This window comes from Coffea eugenioides, chromosome 4, assembly GCF_003713205.1.
Source record: "Coffea eugenioides isolate CCC68of chromosome 4, Ceug_1.0, whole genome shotgun sequence".
NCBI lineage: Eukaryota > Viridiplantae > Streptophyta > Magnoliopsida > Gentianales > Rubiaceae > Coffea > Coffea eugenioides.
This window is the reverse complement of record NC_040038.1, coordinates 3,095,871-3,117,353: the sequence shown is the minus strand read 5'-3', so window position 1 is coordinate 3,117,353 and position 21,483 is coordinate 3,095,871. Positions and strand designations below refer to the sequence as shown.

General features: G+C 37.4%; 3 protein-coding genes and 1 long non-coding RNA gene across 4 annotated transcripts; all 4 read right to left on the bottom strand.

Annotated features, from left to right (window-relative positions):
- Positions 1-337: 337 nt before the first annotated feature.
- LOC113768289 (acyl-protein thioesterase 2) lies at positions 338-5,351 on the bottom strand. The gene is made up of 10 exons (XM_027312573.1): positions 5,127-5,351; positions 4,141-4,227; positions 3,901-4,015; positions 2,626-2,662; positions 2,452-2,521; positions 2,271-2,375; positions 1,827-1,977; positions 1,307-1,389; positions 825-918; positions 338-744 (listed from the first exon to the last, which is right to left on the bottom strand). Exons 2-10 carry the CDS (start codon positions 4,169-4,171, stop codon positions 660-662), a joined length of 771 nt encoding a protein of 256 aa, XP_027168374.1. The 5' UTR covers positions 4,172-4,227; positions 5,127-5,351; the 3' UTR covers positions 338-659.
- A 3,352-nt stretch (positions 5,352-8,703) lies between these two features.
- Positions 8,704-9,257, bottom strand: LOC113767348. The gene is made up of 2 exons (XR_003468011.1): positions 8,997-9,257; positions 8,704-8,881 (listed from the first exon to the last, which is right to left on the bottom strand). It is a non-coding gene; the product is annotated as an uncharacterized LOC113767348 (long non-coding RNA).
- A 1,274-nt stretch (positions 9,258-10,531) lies between these two features.
- LOC113767754 (cytochrome c oxidase subunit 5b-1, mitochondrial) lies at positions 10,532-14,307 on the bottom strand. Its single transcript, XM_027311933.1, has 6 exons — positions 13,911-14,307; positions 13,664-13,749; positions 13,433-13,483; positions 11,638-11,704; positions 11,391-11,470; positions 10,532-10,900 (listed from the first exon to the last, which is right to left on the bottom strand). Exons 1-6 carry the CDS (start codon positions 14,068-14,070, stop codon positions 10,841-10,843), a joined length of 504 nt encoding a protein of 167 aa, XP_027167734.1. The 5' UTR covers positions 14,071-14,307; the 3' UTR covers positions 10,532-10,840.
- A 980-nt stretch (positions 14,308-15,287) lies between these two features.
- LOC113767904 ((6-4)DNA photolyase) lies at positions 15,288-20,345 on the bottom strand. Its single transcript, XM_027312107.1, has 15 exons — positions 20,286-20,345; positions 20,171-20,239; positions 19,787-19,858; positions 19,570-19,650; positions 19,162-19,341; positions 19,022-19,096; positions 18,566-18,652; positions 18,382-18,480; positions 18,233-18,316; positions 17,418-17,504; positions 17,231-17,302; positions 17,042-17,155; positions 16,634-16,721; positions 16,455-16,550; positions 15,288-15,887 (listed from the first exon to the last, which is right to left on the bottom strand). Exons 1-15 carry the CDS (start codon positions 20,343-20,345, stop codon positions 15,706-15,708), a joined length of 1,446 nt encoding a protein of 481 aa, XP_027167908.1. The 3' UTR covers positions 15,288-15,705.
- Between the last annotated feature and the right edge of the window lie 1,138 nt (positions 20,346-21,483).

Here is a 21,483-nt window from a genome sequence, read left to right as displayed (position 1 = left end):
TACTAATAAATTGTAATTTTTTTCAAGAAGAATTTATATAAAATTTATTTTTGTAAAAACAAAATGAATATATTCATAAAAATCAATATAATTATTTCTAAACTACACACACATTGGGTGTGTCCTTAACACTGGTACTAATAAATTGCTTCAATTTTGAGAGTGAAAAAAGCTTTGTGAACATCATAAGTGGTGGCCTTTTTAATTTTTCTGCATACAACATTCTTCATCGTGGGATTGAAGACGTTGAAATAGATGTAGATTTCCAACTTTCTAGTCACAGGACCATCTTACAAGAAGAAAAGAGAAACTATCTTTGCTTCAATCTAGTCAACACTTTGTTAGAAAGGATGTAGGTTCAAGATCTGCTTAAAAGTCGTTCAGGTAGATTACAACATACTGTAATGAGAGCATACTTAAAACTTAGCTAGCAGTGAAATGAAACGAAACAAGTCCCCAAAACTTTATTTCACAAGAAAAAAAAAAAGAAACCAAAAGCATGATTAATTCCTAGGATTTAAACTTTCCACTCTGCAACGCCCTTATATGTCTACCTACTATTTCCCGCATCTGCAAGTGTAAGCTCTTCCTTTGTTATTGATTCGCCCCATTTCCCTTGGCAACGGTGATCAAGAAATAAGATGGCTGGCGAGCAGTTATTATCGTGAACCCTCTAACCCCAGTCTTGCGTTTAACCAGTGGCAAACCTCGTCCATTTCCTTTGGCACAGTGTAGTGGCCAAGCCTGCAGAATGAGGTAAACATTCAGCATATGGTTCCAGCTAGATAATTGTACGTTTAGCTTTCTGATGAAAGATCAGATACCCGTCATAGCTTTTGAATGTAAGGCATCGAAATCCGGCTGAGCTCAGGATTTGGGAGGACTTTTCTCCATGTTTATAAGGGACAACTTCATCACCTGCAAGCAATAGATAACAAAAAGACAAGCATTTTATAGTTTGCATGCTTTTATAATCCAACCATTTGACCTTACAAGTTTTGAAGTGCTTGTGTGCGTATATTCAGAGGCTCATTTTGTAAGTTCTCGAGGGAAGCCTAAACGAGTCAAATATGACCAAATGCCCTGCCAATAGCAGAAATTTATAACACTCAATTGTTACGGGAATCCTCCTTACATTAGCCACATGCTGCTTCTTTAGTGACATAAGAAAGTCTTTCTTCTACTTTTGGATTGATCTAAGTAAAAATTACCCAAGTTCCCCCATGTAATATGACTACAAATTGGATAGGAGCTCTGAATAGAAAGTTATAGAATTTCAATGCAGGGTGCTCTATCAAGTACATACACATTCCATGACATAGCATGATGGGCAAGGATGCAGCACGTCTTGCAGCCTCATGTGATCCTTCAATCTTGTTCCTCATGTTCCTGCACAATATCAGGTGTTAACTAATGAGTAAGGGGTTCTGTAGAAGAGCGCTGTAGCGTAGGAACACCGTTCAATCTTTATAGCACAAAGTTGCACGAAAGGAAAACTAAACGACAAACATCTAAGCACAAAGCATTCTCACAAGCTAAAAATTTGTTTCTCCAAACTGGTTCTTGTCGCAAAAATCAGCTTCTATTGACAATGATAATTTGAAATTTATTGAGCATCAATTAAAGTAACTGCCATCTTACAACAAATAGTATTTACGTGTTTTCCCTACTATCGTTTTGCATAAATTGAGGTTCAAGTAATCTTCTTCTTGATGTAAAATTTGACACATTTTTCCAGTTCTGTTTATTATGCACTACAAATGGTAGATAAAAGGACTTGTTGGTGACAAAATTTTACATGAGAAGCTAATAAATTGCTGTCATACCTAGAACCAGGAAGCCATCCACTTAGACCAACAATAGCTCTCAAGTAGACAGGGTAAGGGTTTCCATTTCCATATTTTCCATGGGCAAAGCAAGTTGCTGAATAGAGAGCAGTGGCAGCGCCCATGCTGAAGCCTCCAATTCCAAGTTTAACTGTTCCACCAATTGTACATCGAAAGTCAGAATATCTGTATCAATTTCTTTAAAGACTGCCTGAGAAACTTATTTTGACATCATATGATAATATAGCTTAGATAAGAAATGAAAGAAATGGAGCCTAGTTTAGTCAAAGTTTTTATCTAGATGCAGGAGCTGTAAAGTGTAATAAGATCTGTATGCTTTTTTTCTTATTATTATTTTTTTCATATGAAATATATCAAATTTAAAGTTGTACAATTCACTGAAGGTAATGCATACTGAGTGATGTAGGCATATGCAGGACTTACCATCAGCAGGCTCTGTAGATAGAAGATTTGCAATATGTGCTGCTGAAGCATCCAAGCCTTCCAAATCATCAGGACCATCTTCTGAAAGCTCTCCAACATCAAACCCTGGTAAAAGACCAAAGTTCATGTAAATAGTAGTTTAGTAAGATCATTGTATTGAAGTTTTCTGATATAGCCTTACAAGCAGTACAAGGAAATCCGCCAAGTATAGCCACAGGACGAGTGGGAGCAGTTGGACATATCCACTTAATCTGCAAAATGTGCTTACCCTTTCAGTACCAAAAGCAGTTACAAAAGATCAAATATTAGTTTCAAAGCTGGAAATACTTTAGATGGGGCAGGCACAAACTCTTACATTTGGCAGTGGAAGGCTTTCCAGGAGCTGCGACCAACTGCAGAAAAAGAGAGACATTTAGAGGATTTTTACTCCTTCCTTGCACTTTATAAATTTTATTGATCCAAAGGTGAAGGTGGTTAGATATTTCTGTGATGCTTGAACTTTTAATTAATCATGTGTAACACTCATGAAATGGTGTATCAATGGATACAATGCATCTAATACAGTCCCAGAACGAACCATCCATTCAGGATATAAGGAGCAACTGGAATTCAACTCTTCAGATGCCAAATAGTTAATATAAAGACCATGAAATGCTCATGGAGAAGCCACCGGAAAGCACTCCTGTTCAGAATATGCAGACAAATAATGCGGACTATCTGTTAAACTTCAGAATTCTGCACATCTTTCGGCATAATGTGTTTGAATATCCTGAACAATGGTTCCTCTATTTGCTAATTGACAAGATAACAAGTAAGTGAACAAGTGGTCCCAAATATGTATGGATATCCTGAACAATAATTCCTCTTTTGGCACGTCGTGCTTTCAAAATCTTCAAGGAAAGCTCGGGATAAAACAAGACAAAAAAATTTAAACCAAAAGAGGTAAAGTGGTTCCATTATTCTATGGCAGCGCCACTTTCCCCTATCAACTCAATCAGATAAGTAGGACAAACGTTAAAGCTCAAGCCGCAGTTGCTTTCCGCAATTAGTGAAAGAATCTCCAGAAAAAGTTAGCCGGCTCAGAAAGAAAAGTAATTAAACTGCAGATGAACAGACATATAATCTGTCAACAAATTAACATTCTTTAAGTTGCTTTCCTTCTTTTCTTTTCTCTAAGGAAGTTCCAGCATTTTCCTAGTAATAAAGGAGAAAAGGAAATGGAAGCTGTTATTGCACACTAAGTCAAAAATTCACACTAGTCCAGAAAACAATAGTCTATCCTTGGCTTCAGAGTACGAAATTCCAGCTTGAAAATGAAATGCGTTTACTGCAGAACCAAATTAGATAGTACTTGTAGATCCTAAGGAGCATCATATAGGGTTTAAAACAGAGCAAATAGTTGATCAATGAAGTGCACCACCCCGATGATAATGCGTTGATGCTTGCAATTTCTATAGAACAAAACTGAGACAATTATTGATCACAAGAAATTTTAAAATCTGTAGAATGATGTCTCCTCGAATGTTCCCAACAGTAGCTCCCGGACCATTTGATTTCAAGCAAGACAGGAGAAGGATGCAGACAACCATGTACTAAGAGAGTGAGTTCCTGATGTCTAAATCAACGTTACCTGGAGCCATTATCACCCAGGCCATGCAGCCAAACAATTGTAGCCTGGTGCTTGCCTTTAGGCCTAACCACATATGTCCTCCCAAAGTCAAATGTTCTCCTTGCTCCTCTACTTCCTGGAAATTTTATCCAGGTTAGGGGTGGAATGGAACGAGCATTACAGTGAAATGCAGGCAAGCGCCATTGATGAATAGTGCAAAACAAGAAAATACTTGCGGGAGAAAGAAATGTTGGTACTAACCAGAACCCATTGAAGAATTTGTGTAACTCATGTCTGGCTGCCAGAAATGGAATTAATGCACCCTCCAGTATTCAAGGCCACTTACTACTGTAAGAATTAGTGATAAACTCAGGACGGTCGGTGGTGCTATGAGGAGAAACACAAAATGATATCGAGGTATTTATACCCAAAACTCTAAGAGCAGGTTGAAGACGGAATAAAACATGTGAATATGCAACACAGTATGTGAGAAACAGCTACGCATTGTGCCTAAAACCGCCTAGAAACTCAAAAAGATAGAAAGAGCATCATCTATGAAAAGGAGAGGTAAAGACAAGGACAAAAGCAGGCAATCTTTTCATCAGCAGAGGGGAAAAGGGAATCAAAGCAGGAAGGGGAAATACAGAGCACATTCATCCAACCATTCCATTCCCATGAGAGAGCGAAACCCCCAGCTTGGAAATGGAGGGCTCTAGATTTACTACAGCACAAAGAAGAGAATCTATGCTTGTGGGCAGTGGCTATTCTCCATAAATAAAGTAAACCCACATCTACAACTCAAGAATATTGCTGAAAACAAGAAAGAGAATAATCCAATTTGGTAAAAAGAAAATATCTTTTCTCGCAATCATTTGTTTATGCATTTCTTCTTTTTTCTTTATTTCTGATGATTGATGGATACCCATTATCTTCAAAGTGAAGTTCAACTGTCCAATCTAACATCATTGTGGTATAGCACAAATCTGGACAATAATAATGGGAAGAAGAATAATCAACCATTTCGAAAAAGACTCTCATCACTAGCTAGTAGCTAGCTACCTCATACCATTAATTTCTAGCCATGCATATATATTATACACACGCTGATAATACTTACTGAAAAGATTGATGATTAATCAAAATTCCTGGACACTACACACACATATATATATGTAGATATAGAAAGAGAGTGTGAAAGATTCGCATTCGGGATGAGCAGTATTACTAATTAGTACGTAATTAAGTACCTGGAGTTCTTGGGTGGTGGAAGGGACAACATCGGAAAAAGCATATGAACTTTTTATCATCCCATCTGCACTTTTCTTTTCTTTCTTGTTTTTGTATCTCTTAGCTTTGCTTTGCTGCTTGCCACTTGCACTTTGGTAATGTTCAAGTTTCCTCAAAGTCTTTGCATTCATTCATTGTTTCGTTGGTTTTGTAATTTTTTTTGTAGGTTTATTACTACAATTCATGATGAATTCAAAGACTATCACAGCCTGAGTACATCCCACCGAACTCTCTCTCTCTCTCTCTTTCTCGGCTCTGTGCCTTCTTTTCAATTTTCACCTCTGTCATTTTGGTGCTTTTGACCTCATCAGTTTGATTTTTTTTTTCCTTCTGAACTTGTTGATAAAGGATGTCATAAATGCGACTAATGGATTGGAAAAACATCATTAATGAACTGACATCTCTATGCAATAAGAAGAGATTACAAAGAAAGAAAATATGAAATAGCATCTGAGCTGTCCATGCTTTCTACAAATTGCGCATCCCACTATTTTAATGATATATAAATGCAAAAATAATTGGTGAAAAACTACTCTTAATTTTCTTTTTTGCATGGGGTGATGAAAGAGATACAGCTCTCAACTGTACAAATGATGATGGAGCATTACTTTCTTTAGGCTAAATGTGTACTGTAGGAAATGTGTGTGTGTTTTTAATGATGATTATATATAATCATTTTAAGGAAATGAACACTTACATTTTACAACTCCAATGAGTGTTTGATGACAACGTGTAATTAAAGTCCCAACTATTTCATACTAACTATGTTTCAATAAAATGGAAAGGAAAAAAAAGGGTGATATAGCCCTGATTAGACATATTGGTATCTCGCCATCTTACTGGTTAAAGAATTGATATGTGCTCAGCTTTGGCTTCTCTTATCGTTATTTTCACTTTTTTCCATCTTAAGAAATTGAATATTTTCCAATTTCTGATTGTAGTATATAGGCCTAGCTCCGTTTGTTTTCTTGTCGGCTATTTTTCAACTTTGTAATGGCACACCAATGCCTGCTCAGGGGGTGGTCCGTGGGGAATGGATCTCGTGGCCCACATTTTTCAGTGACTTGGGCCCATGGGACGTCATTGCACAACTCTTAGAAGGTAAAAGGCCTAAAGTCTCCAATTTCTTTTTTTTTTTTAAAATTTCCCATCGGGAGAAGGGCGGCAAATCCCTTTTCCCCTTTTATTTATTATTATTATTTTTTATTTTTATGGTAAGGATAATATTTTTATAATCTAACCTATCTTATTCTACAAGAAGAAAAAGTCTAAAGAAACTATATAAAAGACTAACAAAGGTGTACAAACTCGACTAGTTCAACGGGGTGCTCTTACGCCTCTTCTAAATTTTTTCAAAACAGATGGAATTAAATTTTTCACTACAGATAGAATTCGAACCTTTCGACCTCCAATTCAAAAAGGGATTTAATGCCCTTTTTAGTGGCCACGGGGCAGTGGTTCCCTTCTATTTATTATTTGATCCCTTCCTTCTTGAGAAATGTTTTGAATAACCTACTAATAAATTGCAGAAATGCACAATCCTCGATGCTTAGCACTAAGCAATTATTTTTTGGTTGCAAAGTCTGTATGTAGATCTCTAAGGATGATAGATAGAATCACAACCCCATCACTAACTTGCAAAGTTTTCTTTTGACATCATCATTAACTAGTTGACCTGAATTCAGAAATTATTGGTAACGTGTAGCATCATGATTGGACCAATCTGCAAAAGAGCATCTGATGATGTTCGTGTATTCCATTTTCCCTCCTTTTTGGGGAGATATTTTTCACTCGTATCTTTAGCAATTAGCATGTCAACTCCACTTTCCTCCCAACCCCCCCCAAAAAAAAAAAAAAAAAAAAGAACACCCCCATGTAGAAGTAGAGCAAAAAGAAGAATCCACGGCTGTTCATTCTCAAAGTTTAGTGTTTATTTTAGCTCTCGACAACATTTGTGCTGCTGGCACTAACTTTATTTTGTCCAGATAGTACCTGTCAATGATTCAAATTGGGAAATTTTGCACAAGAGATATATACGCGATCCCTAAATAATGAAGGATTGCTTTCAACTTGTAAATGATAGCTGCCTTTTTCCTGATTCTATTTTAATCTTCACCGCCACTATGAGTTAATTATTAGCTTTATGAGTAGAGATATCTGCAATATTTATTGGAGCTTACGTACCACACGAATGTTGTCACGTTGATGACTTCAAATTTACTCATCCAATTGACCTTCACATTTCAAACACTCGCTGTAATTTACGCATTGCAATTTGAAATGAGACGGTAAATTTTGAAATTGAGTGTATACACTTACTCATTAAGAAAGAAATTTTACAACTGGAGCTCACCCCCTTGGCTAATGAGATTTACCATTAGTTAGCAACCAAAAAGTTTTCTGAAGGTTAAAAAAAAACAAAAAGGCTAACAATCGAAACAACTATCTTTTTATTTTACATGCATCACATCACAAAAAAGTACTGCAATATCATTCTAAAGATGTTCTCCCAAAATAAACCCTAAATTCCTCTAGACTTTCTTCAAATAATCTTCTATCCAAATAAGCCCTAAATTGGTTATATCTGCACCTTTAGTCTCTCATCTATGCAGTCGAGTATTACTCTAGAAGTTCCTTGTCTTAGGCCCTATTTGATAATGCAATCAGCACTTAAATTTATTGAGTTCAAACTTTAATATGTTTAAACATGTTTGATGACCAAAAACAAAAAGTTTTAATCAATTGAATGGTTCTGAATTGTTTAAGCAAAACTTGTTCAAAACAATAAATGATAACTTGTTTACTTATCACTTAATACAAAACATGCTCAAATATTAGGATTTTAATATTTAACAATTCTGTAACTTAACAGGTTCAAATTTCAGATTTCAAACTTTAATTTTATCAGACGCGTCATTAGTATCAGAATTTTAAGTGAAAAGAAAAGACTAACTAGAATCCGAAAAAATAACCTTACCTAAATCCAGGCTGCATTTGGGCCTCTACCATGACTTGAGAACTAACCCGTAGCCGAGTACATGTATGAAAGAATGAATCAAAAAGAGCCGAACGAAAAAAAAAATCCAAATTAACCTGTATATGATAATCCAAATTGTTTTTGAATTTGGAAAATGAATATATTACAAAACGGATCTATTTCTAAGGATTGCTATCATTTTCAAGTGTTCTCATGCGACGATGTTGATCATGCAGTAAATTGATGGAGGAGAAACGTGGAATAAAAGATCTACTCATTCACATGTAGCTTTTCTGGGACAACGTATTTTTGTTCGAATATATAAATGGACGGACAGGCTTCATTCTCTATCACATCCTAATGAAATTTCTAGCCCTAGCTCCGTTCTTTGGAGATTCCTTAGCCTCTGAACCCGCGGGTCCTGGAGCTGGTAGGATGCTTTGTGTTGGCCTATAAAAGGCGCCGTGCTCGGCTGCAACCGTGTCTAGTCTAAGGCCTATCGTCCAAATAACATCAGAAATTTCCTTTCAACAGTAAATAATAAACACAGACACGCAATCTAAGGTAATTCCACAGATTTATCCAAAAAGCAATTGCTACCGCAGGTAATTCCTTTCAACAGTAATTACACAGAATCAGAAATTTCCTACTACGCCGTAATATACCCACTGCAACGGAGCGTGCATGATTCTGCTGCCAACGGATGGACGAACGATTGGTATGGCTAGTCATTAATTCCTAGAGATCAGTAGTAAAATTAACTTTATGCGTGAAAAACGTCCAATATATATTTAAATATAAATTAAAAAAAAAGGAAGAAGAAGGAGAAGGTTGTAGGAAAGGACGAAGTTACCTACTCCGAGGGTGACTGATTGAGTCCGCCATCCGGTCATCAGGCACAGTTTTGCCTTTCGGGAGCTCAAAACTGCTGTAATTATTTCCCAATGGGGTCTTGAAACTGGGTCGCTTCTTGTAGACCAAAATGCAGAAGAACCACCGAAAGCATTGGAGTCACTGTCCAAAGACTCTAAACACCAAAGCAAAGGGAATTAGGAATTATACGCATTGATTAAGACGGGAGAACCATAAAGTGAGGTGATTCATCTAGAAGGAAATGCGGTGGCGATGTCTTGCTATTTCGTCTTCTTCTGTGGCATTTGGCACGGAACGGATTTGTCGAACCAATTCCACCTCGATTCTCATTTCTCCAAAATCACCCGCCTAAGTTGCCTTTTCAAAAGCTTTCCGTGCTAATACACAAAAGGCAATTCGCAAATACAAAAAAACCTTCTCACGTAACCCAAAAGGCAATTTGCAAACGCAAAACCTTTCCACGTAATCCTGAGTGGTCGGCTGCGTCGTCTTTGCTCCAATCTCTCCCCAGCCGCACCTAGGGCTGTCAACGGGCCGGATCCGGGCCAGAATTCATTATTCCGGACCCGGACCCAAATTACTATATCGACCCGGATCCGACCCGTTTATCCGACGGGTCTTTTATTCTATGTTCCGGATCCGGGTCGGGTCTACCCGAACAAATTTAGCAAAATTTATAATTTCTAATAAAAATGAGGAAAAAATATATTTGTAAACTAATTTCTAACTAATGCAAAGAAAAAACCAAATAAGAAAAGAAATCAAATTGACTTTACTCAAATACATCACCCTAATCAAATTATATTGATAAATATATATTTTTAAAATTATTAATTCATTTATATCGGGATCCGGATCTAATACGGGTCGGAATACTATATTCCGTATCCGACCCGTTTTTTGTTTGACAAAACGGATCCGGATCCGGATACGGGAAACGAAATTAAATCTCTACCCATACCCGCAATAATTTCACAGATCCGGTCCGGATCCGGATCTAGACCCGACCTATTGACAGGCCTAGCCGCACCCCACCTTTGTTTTCCTAGTAGCTCCGACACTGTTGAATTTCTACCAGAGTCTGAGTCAGAAAGCTTATAAGATGACTAAATAAGACGGTAGCCATTTGGATTGCGTATTTCAGGAGTTTTTGTGGGAAAAGATTGAGGTATAACGCTATATTGCAGAGACTAGTGCGTGATATTAAAAGATCATAATCATAGAGAAACATGTATCAAAAAACTTATCCAGAAAACATACAATCCAAACGGGTTATTAAAAGCATTAGGCCGCCATGCATCAAAACATGAACAATTCCCAAGGTCATACATAAGCATTAAGCCGCAATGCATCAGGATTTGTCCAACTCCCTAGGCTTGCAAAAGTAGGTCTGCGATTGGCCCATTTTCTTTCCACATTTAACCTTTCCTTTGTCCTTTCTGATTTTGGGGAAAGGTTTGATTCGGAGGTGGATTTGATTGCATCCTTTCCTCTTTTATTTTTTTTCCCATTTAATGACACCTCAATTTCAATGGATCGTCTCATAAAGTACCAATGTCAATTACAAATGAACCAATTGTAGCCATTGATTATTTGACTTGCACTAAAAAAAAGTCAAAGAGTCCGTAATTCCCATGGATGACCAGCCCATGCTTAAAATACCAAAAAAGTGTATAAAGAAAAATTTGTCAGACTCAATTGTTGCCAAAGCAACCTTCAGAAGAACATACTTTTCAGAAGTGAACAAAACACAAAGCTTTCACATCCTGCTGAATTTGCTAGATCCTCTCATCATCTCTTTTGCCGGCTCATTGCAGAATCCGACTAGTGATGCTCATCATCAGAATGCCCTTCAGGATCTCCTCCGTGACCAACTACTTCTAACTGTGTACAAGAAAAATATTTTTAACAAATTAACCACAATAACTAAGCCATGGAGTCATGTCCTTGTGGAGCCAATAAAATCCCATTTGTAATCCCATCCATTACATTTACATGTCGGTCTTCACATAATGAAGCTAATCATAGCAACTAAGGCCTGGACATACCATCAACAAAATTTTATATTGGTCATATAAATGTATCAGACAAAAGGATGGGCAAATTACTCAATCGTTCCTTTAGAGTTGACCTTGGAAAATTTGAGAAACAAGAAGCTACTTAATTTCCTTAACCATAAAAATCAAAACTGATCCCATCAAGTTGACTAATTCTAACCACAACAAATAATTTCTTTTACTCTGTCTTTATCAATGCAAATAAGTGGACAAAAGAAGCACTCAAATTTGCATGTCAGCATACATCTTCACACGTATCTGCTTCAAAATATAATCAATATTAAAATTCTCAATTCCAGATTTATCATGCTACTCACCACAAAATATTGTGAGCACACTGGGCACTCATGCGGCTTATCCTTCTCAAGCCAGAACCATACAACGTCGTGCTCATCTTCTGTTAAAGGAGAAGACAATAAAATTATGCAGAAGTGAACATTACAACTTAGAGAAACTGCATTAAAATTCACTTAAATTCTTCCTTTTCCGTGACTTTCCATTTTGAGAATCGACTATTACTGGTTCATCATAAACTGAAAAAGGAGGTAAGTTACAAGGACTTACCGCCTTCACCTCCTGGGCATCCAACAATTCTTTTGTTATAGACAGATTGAATGACTGCAGGTGCTTCCTGCAAGCGAGCAAGGCACAAAAATTGCATCAATATTGACAGTTCCAAGCATCAAAACAAATAGAACACAATCAAGTGCTACACAAATGAATTCATCAAAGACAGATTCTAAATTGAACAGCCAATGAACACTATTAAAGATTATACTTCAGAATTGGATAATGGATTTTCAACTAAAACCCAAAACTAAGTATCAAATACGCTTCAACTAAATTGAGGATAACTGAATGTGAAAGACAAGTGAAAGCTGCTTCAACTAAACTGAGGATAACTGAATGTGAAAGACAAGTGAAAGCTCCTAAGTCCCTCACTCCCTCAGCCTACCCTTCCATTTCCTTAGGCTTAATAAATTTCAATGTAAAATTAAGTTAAACTTTCTTTCCCTCTTCATCAAGCTTGAAATGCATATAATTATGATAGCCCCTTTCTTTCTTCCCCTCTTTCTGGCTTAACTGCTCAGAACAACTGTCTCCTTGCATAGTCCCCCTAACCCCAACCTTCCTTGCGTATCCCATCAATTGGGACAGCTTTTGTGAGGGCCTCTCATTCATTCATTACATATGACATGAAAAGGAAAGAACAAGTTATTAAAACACAGATTTCTCTAATCATAATCAGTGTTAACTGGGTAGATTAGGTCCACTCACTCACATTAACCCAATAACAGTACCTAATCTTCATCAAAGATTATAAGCAAATATGTAGAACGTAACTCCGGCAAACTACATAAACCAAATTAACAAGTCATTATCCTAACTATTTGGTATAAGCTAGATGGTCACATTTACCCATGCAACTTCATTTCCATCACATGATTGCAATGCTACTCTTGGAATTAAGGAAATTTCTATTACCCAAGCAGCAACTTCAATTCCACTAGATTTGCAGTTTGAAAGCTGTGGAATTCTTAAAGACAATTGCAATAAAGTTCCAAGGGTCTCAGAATAGATCAAGGACAATGAGCTTCTAATCATGGGAGACATGGCATCAGACCACAATGTAATGTATAAGGATGCAATGTAGGATTGCAGACCACAATTTACTACATTCATACCTTTTGTTAAAGTTTAAATGAACACCCCTTCAGCCGAAAACCCACCACATTTGACATTGATGAACAGACAGCAATAGCTAAGTAAAAGAACTCCAATACATAGTTCTGAATATAAATCAAGATCTGCATCAATATCACTACTATTCACAGTTTTGCCATGTTTGAACAGTTACCAAGCACATATTCAATTATTTAAAATCACTTCAAGGTCATCTCACATCTACAGCAAGTAAATTTCTTTAAAGATGATTCACTGGTTCTTAAATATAATGGAATCAAGTCAAGCCATTTTTAATCAATGCTGTGCTAACACAAACAACAAAAATACGAATGAACATCGGAAACAGTGCTAAGCAGGTATGGAACCACTGGTTCAAGGAATTTAAACGAGTCTTACTTCTAACAATAATTAAAAATGTATTTGACAGATGAATAAGTTATAATTTATTTTATATTCACCTAGACCAATAAGGCATCCTACATATACCATGCCACAATAATTCTTTTGTTAATTCAGAGCCACCAGTAAGTGTTGTACAGACTAGCTAATTCGAAGCCAATCCCAGCATTTCAATCCTTGAATAACAACAATAGCAATATAAGCAACTACAGCTTAACCAAAAACAATGAGATAAGCTGAAAAAATTACTTGAAAGCAAAAACATGAGACTGACCTTTGTACCAAAAGGACCAACGGGATAGTTGATTGCCAGAATATCCTTTCCCTAATCACAAAAAATAGAACAACTATCAACCATAGATGACACCTATCAATAAATTACCACTCAACAGCAGAATTTCAGAACCTCAAATATGTCCCTTTAAAATAATAAAGCCAACAATAACTGACTTTCTACAAAAAAAAAATAATAATAAATAAAAGGAATTGTAAAAAAGAGTCTCACTTCAAGCTCAGCCTCAAGCTCTTCGCGCTCATGACCAGTCGCAATCGGCATTACATCCTCAACTGTCTTTTTCGTTGCCACATTTGCTACACCAAACAAAATTCAACACAAGTTTCACTCTTTTCTCCATTCAATCACAAACAAAGGCTTTATGAACGCGCACAAATGTAGAAGGAAAATGCCTGGTAGTAATCAGAGGGTGAATAGAAGATCCGACTGAAAAATTAGGGCTTGGATGGAAGCATACCAGTTTCAGTGGAGAACTGGCAAGAGAAGAGGGTGACGGATGGCCGAAATGACTCCGGAGATGAAGAGACGGCACCGGCGGCGGTGAATCGATGGGGCTTAGGAACCGATCGAGGAATAGACAAAGTTTTGAGCTGCAAAGAGACTAGTCTTCTCCACATGATTCTTCAGTGGTTGAGCTAGGGTTTTGTCGGTCCGATCTCAGGTCGCCCCAGTGGATAGGTAAAACGAGGTTTTTGGCTTCTTTTTTATCACTGTTTGTTCGTAGAAAGTCTCTTTTGTTTCGGCGAATTTGGAGAAATGAAAACGCTTGGGCTTAGAGAGAGCCCAGGTCAAGAGTGCGGAGAGAGCGGTACTCGCTCTCGCTGGCCGAAGGGATGGGTAGCCTGCCAGAGGCTGCGGCACTGCTCCCTCTCTGGGGTTTGACTCGCTCGTGCCACAAGTTTTTGCGCGTGTGCAGGCTCTCTCTGCTGAAATTCCTAAACTAACCTTGTTAAGTCAAAATATGGCAAAAAGCAAAAAAAAAAAGAAATCATTCCTTTCTCTCCCTATTTTCCTTTCTTTTATTCCCCTAATTTTGCTTCAAAGCAAAATATAATCCTAGAAACTCAAACCATTTGATACTTTGCATATTTTGAAAGATGCCACAAAAATTTTTTTGAGAAAAAATTGCGTATTATAATCAAGCATTGAGCGCAATAAAATATCAGAATACAGGTCGACTGATATTTTATTAACTCTTAATTACATTTATATGTTAATATCACACATTTATATCTCATGATGAGTTGTATTCTAAAATGAAATGACTAAATTGGCCAGAAATTTTTACGTGATTAATGAATTCTAATGCCTGAATTTTCTGACGATATATTAGTCCTTCGGGACTTTCTTTTTGAAAGGGCCATAATCGTGGTTATTAGCGCATTCTACATTTTGGAAGTTGGAGCTCGACGGAAAGGCCTGGCCATGTTGTCTACCGGGGAGGTAATTTTCAGTGCATTAATTCTGTTGACGGTAACGCATATACAGAGATGCCATTGAGAAGGAGAATGAGGAACATCTCAGAGGCAATCTAATCTTCTTTGCTACCAATGCTGGAAGCCGGGAATAATTGGTTGGTTTTCAGAATATAGGATGAGGATAGTTCAAGAATTTCATCATGTAGGACGTCAACAAGATTTCTTACCGTGAACAATGTATTAATAAATCACAAAGAGAAGATCTTTTTTTTTTCGCTTAAGAGTATTCCAATCTTTCGACTAAACTAATCTCCTAAAGTCGTGTAGAACCTTGCTCCAAAAATACACAGTAAAGTAACACAGGAGAATCGATCATTAGACCTGCTGGTAAATAACAGGTTACGGACAGGCACAAAGAGAAGATTTGCCAGACCGATTTTTGTTGGTCTATATCAGCAATGGCTTTATAATAGCTAATTGAAGGACATTAGTTTGTGCCAGCATAATACGCATAAATTCCTAAATCCACTGCAGAGAACTATTGATGAGAGTCGTGTTCCCAATTTAAAGGTACTAGACATTTATAGAATCCAGATAGATTTTGGATTAAAGAGAACCTATCTGCTGAAATCAAAGCCCAAGCAATCAAATGTTACCACCGAGATTCATTGCCGAAGATGGTTACTGCAGCTTCCATTGGTATCCGGCTTCTGATCAAGGGATCACAAAAAAGATGCCTTTTTCTTTCCTCCCATGAAGGTGATCATAGTACAACTCTATCATTAATCCTTCAGCGTTATTTTCCTGCCTGCTAACATGAAATTAATCTTGACCTCAACCTATCGACTTTTGTTTTAATCTTTTTGATTTGGACTCTTGGATCTTATCTTCCTCCAGTTTTCTTCTCAACTTCTTCAGATCTTCCTCACTCACCGTGCCATTTTGTTTTTTGTTTAACTCATATGCTTCAGCTAATCTCCTTCGACATTCCTTGCTTGCAGAATCATGGGAAACCACTGCAAGACAAGAACTCCAGTAAAATATGCAGAACATACCATTCTTTTGACTTGGTGCAATCCAAAACTAAGCTTGAAAGTAACTAAACAAACTAGCATAAGAAAATTGGAAAGAGAAAATACAGTAGTTTGAATGATGAGCAGTTTGATGTTACTAGAGACGTATCTTTTATGCTATGTACGAGAACTTGAACATTTCACAGAACTGATTTGGAAGACGAAGTCATTCCAGGAACCAGCTTTGTTCCCCGTTCATTTTGGGTACATTTGCATAACTCGTAAATTAATGATCATTCTAACTTTCTCAAATGAAAGTCCATGAAAATGATTCGAAGAAGATGAATCAGGGAAGCAATTGCTCAGGATTTAAAGCAAAGCACTAAGAAACTTCAAATTTGAGATATGTTCATGGCCTTTCTGAATAATGGGTTGGTTGCTTTCCATATTTGAGCAATTAAAATGATGCTCGAGAAAAAAAAAAAAAACTGTAGCTGGAGTCCCAAAGCAGACCGCGGCAGATATGGGCAGTCAGACAGAAGCGGGAAAGCATATAGGCAAGACTCTGACCTGGTTTCGGATAATCCTTTCCAATTATGCATTTAGCTTTAGTTTGGATGCTTAGAGGAGCACACCAGGGCTCATAAATATACTCCTTTGGCATATCTGCACGTAGAAATGAAGTTTACAGTTTCTGAGACTGGCTAAAGCAAGTAAATAAACCAAGAAGTCATTCATGTTTAACATACCTTTTAACACAGGAAGAAAATGCCTAATATAATTGCCATTGGGATCATATTTTTTCCCAAAAGAGATAGGAGAATAAATGCGGTTATACTGCAAAAGACAGTTACATTAGAATGCTACTAGTAGTAGTTCATAGAAACTTTGTGGAACTACAAAGAACCCAGTCTGCATTTACACATACTGACTGCAACTCTGTGGTTTCACCAAATTATTGATCCAGAAAAATTGTTCAAAAATCTGAACTGCCAATATTTTTTCAACTATTTGAACATTTTCCCATCTTTTTTTTTTTTTGGATCACTTGATCTCATCAAGTTTGGAATGCTTGTTAACCTTCTGGTCATCAGCTGGGTAGCTCAAATAAGACAATCATGACATGCGAGTGATAAATTGAGAAATGTGAACCATACCTGGTAGAAAAAGGATGAACATGACAGCCATAACCAGTTCCCATTATTTATTGCCCAATCTGAATCAACAAGAAGTCTCTCAAAGACATCACGGCCTTTCTCCCAATGCACATACTGTCAGCACAAGCGTGTCAGACAAAAAAATGGTAAGGGTAAACTGTATTGCCACTTAATGTTGAAGTCTATTACCAGATCTCCACGCGTTAGAAAGCAAGCAACACAATGCCTTGCAAGATGGTGCATCCAACCCCACTTCCGAAGCTGTAGCAATTTTATACGAGACTTAGATATAGTACTACGGTGTAATCTGAAATTTGGATAAATCTCTAGTAACAGAGTCTCTAACAATCAAGGAATTCCAAATCTGAACCTTTACCTGAACCATAATGGCATCAATCCAGGGAAAACCTGTCCTTGCATCTCTCCAAGCTGCTAGCAGCTCATCATTGCTATCCCATGGTATCTATGTCAAATATCAAAAGATCATTTGTAAGCACGAAGACTAACCTTCCTAGCATAAAAGTAATTGGCACTAACCAAATGTTATAAGGCTAACAATACCAACTTCCAGTCTTCTGGAATATGAGAAACATACTTACCAAACGTGAATTTCAGAATTTTTAAAGGTCTTAACAATTATCAAATCACTGAATTAACTAATATTAAAAAAATTTGCCACCAGAGTATGCAAATATTCTTCTAGTCTTTAGATCATTGAATCCCTCTTCAATTTCTCCCTTCATTTCCTCATCTGGAGATCACTATACTAATATTTATTGGATTCCCAGCCTAGATATTACATTGTTTAAAGCCGCTCTCCCTAATTAAGAGAAATGATCAATTATAGCATAGAACTATTCCTGAATTTCTGCATTTTCTAGCTGATTGCACGTATATTAATGTAACATGAAACTATTTGTGTACAGACTTAATTGTGGTTTTTTAAAAAAGGACCATATGTTTGTCAATATACTTAAGGGAGACTCTCCCTCCCTCCCCCCCCCCCCCAACACACACACACACACACAGAGTCACAACATTCACAATCCCATCCTTCATTTTTGCCAGCAAGCTTGAAGGCATTAAGATTTAAATCATCGACCAAAAGCAAACTCAGAGCTGCACAGCTCCCACACTTTACGCGCCCAAATTTTGCTGAGACAAAAAAGGTTGGGCATTTAGTTATATTACCTGCTTGCATATTCTATTTCCACGCATCTTATCGAAATTGGGGGTGCCAAAAGCAACTGTGTAGAAAAAATCTCGCCACAGTAACTGCAGAAGTTGATGAGCCAGTCAGATGAGGGGAGTAAAATTTGAAGAAGCATCTGTAAGCTGACCTGTCCAAGAAGGGAAACTGGTGGAGACGTGTGCCTCTTAACATTTTTCTGAACTTCCTGAATGCACTGGTAGAAGTACCTGGGTGAAAGACAACCGAACTTCCAACAAAATTGCAAGAGGAGGGTAATAGATTAGAATACTTGGGACAAATGACCGAACATCAATCCAGTGCTTTGTACTTACTTTCAAGTACGGTGACAAAACAGTTGTAGCTGGTTTTAGAAATGCAGATGGATCCCCCTTGGGTTTCTCAAAGTTTGCTACCCAGTCCTAAGAAACATGCGTTGTTCAATGATCAAATGGAAATGTACCAGAAAGAAAAACTTAATCAGAGACAGCTGGAACTACTAGTATAATAGTGCAACAAACACAAAATAGGATGAACCATGTATTCATAGTGTTCGAGTTAGAAAGGGACACATTACAACGTACGGAGAACAAACGTTTTCCTGGTACTGCTTTTCAACGTAATCAATCAATATGCCAGATAAAGCAAGACAAAGACAGGTGAGGGGAGACATTGTCAACACAGGAATATTGGAAAATATTTTTCCATTCATGTGCAAGGTAGCCAAATAAATAAAAGAAGCTAGCCATCCTATGTATTTGAGAGTTGAGACAATGGTAATGCCAGCCAACCTTGTCAGCAATTGATTCACTCAGTCGCCTCAAAGCTTCTGATTCACCACCTCTAATAGGAGTCCTTTCATCCTGCTGAATAGTATTTCTTAGAAGATGTTCATCTGTGAAGGCCTCTTAAGAAGTTCATAACGTCCTACCTCTTCACTTTCCTCGTAACCAAGGTCATTTAATGATGGAACTTCAGAGATGGTGCAACTCCCAAGATTTCCAGGAGGAGGAAGACAAGAAAGCGAAGTTGAAAGGCAAGATGAACTCCAGGAGGGTTGACCAGCAACTTTGATAAACGATTGATAGCTTAAAGGTGGTGTCCCCCCATTCTTTGATTTCAAATTGAGCAGATGGACCAAGAGACAGTGAAATGAAATCAGAAAATATTTTAACAAAAATCTCTTGAAAAATGTGGTATCAACAAGTATGTTCAGCAGGAATGCACAAGACAATTTACATATAGGAAGGAAATTATCCGGTTAAATACTCTCAGGTGAAAAGGAGGAAAAGAATTAGCTTGTCTAAAGTTGTATCAACTTTATCAGTGACTTAATTACCTTCTGGATGATCTCTGCAGGATTGAAGAGTGTATGACTCACTGGAGAAAATATCTCTATACCAACTAAAGAAGCATAGCTCTGTCAAAGGAAATGTTATACATCTATTACCATATTCGCACTGCAAGCATTAAAACATGCTGAAGATTTCAATGAATCAAGAGCTATAAGCAGCAGAGGTGTCCCGACCATTCTTCATCCAGGGAAGAATTCTCACCTTGATCTTATCATCTAAAGCTTGATAATATGGTTCTGTATCAAATTCAAAGCATAGCTTGTTTATGTTCCACTTGAACCTCCAAAGAAACAGAACCATCATCAGAAATTACAGAATCATCACATAACTATACTAAAGACAAAATTTTAAGCTCTTTTTGACTACCCATTTCTAAGGGCCTCAAAACTCGTCCTGGTACCCAGTTTTAGGCCTACATTATACTTCAGTAAACATTCAAGTCCCCGGGGAAAAAAAAAAACCATTGTCGGTGCCACAGGTACTAACCACAATTCTGAATTGATAATGCCAATATTAATTCATAAGTAGCAAAAGCAGACGACTTGACATTTGAGAAGTTAACCCCAAAAGAAAAAAAATGATTACCTCCTTCAAGCAATGAATCACTATTTCACTTGGTTCACCCTTGAGCACCAATAATCGCGAACCGAGATTCTTTTAAACTTTTATCCAGATCAGTGAGGCTTTTCCAGTAGAAAACGAATCCGGTTTCAGACCAGCACGAGCTGAACCCGGGAGAATGCTGTTGGTCGGGCTCCATATAGCGCGGCGTCGATCACAAAACCGGGTATACATGCTTGGAATCTTTAGCAGCGTACTCGAGAGCTGGATTGTCGTGGATCCGAAGACCCTTTCGAACCACATCCCGGGATCCATTTTAGCCATGGGCAGGCCCGAGGAAGAGAGAGAGCGGAAATGATGAGATGATAATTTCATCGGAAGTTATGAGTGGTTTTAAACGGCTTACGTGTTTCCCGCCTAAAATGGGAGAGTGGGTGTGGCTAATGTGCGCCACAATGACGTGGCTAGTTCTTGTGGCACACATTAGCCCCACCTACTCTTCCATTGTTGTTTACGTGTACAGTGCGCCGCTGGCGTACGTTGTCGAAAACAGCAGGATTGGTTGACAAGGTGCCACGTCAAAAACTCAATGAGCTTACTGGGCTAGAGGGGGTTCAATGCTTGGGTAAGCCGATGCCTAGCAACACATTTGGGCCTCATTAATTTATGGCTCCGTCAATATGGGCTTGAAATGCTAATTCGGGCATTGAAACTGTTTTGACTCGTTCAAAAGAACCAAAGCTTTACTAAAATTTTATTTAGGATGCGTTTGTTTCCAAGGAAAAATATAGGAAAGTTAGTTATTTTTTATTTCATGTATATTTGGTAAGCACTAAGCAGGAGGATAGTTGAAGCATTTTCTTACATTTTGCATCCTATAAAATTTGCAGGATTTCAAAGGAAAATGGGTTAAGTTAGACACAAAATTTTAACAACTTCCACTAACTATCACTAACTTCCCATTTTCCCTCAAAATTTTTTCTTGCTAACCAAATATAAACCACAAAACAATTTTCATTTTCTTTTACTTCACTTTCTTAATTTGCTTCTAGTCAAATAGAGGCTAGATATTTTATAAGGGATCTAGTGTTAGCACGACCAAACAAGGATATTAACAATTGGAATGGTGAGGTATTAGGTTCGATTTCAATGACTTGGAGTACTTTTTTATTCATTTATAAAGATTAGAGTCTCCTTAAACCTAAAAATTTCAGCATGCACTTCTTCTTTTGAAAAAAAAAAAAATTTGCACTTCTTCTTGTGATTCCAAAGTTATCTTCTTGTACCCCTACACGTACACGTACGTACCTAGAATAATTTACACAAACAAATAAAAG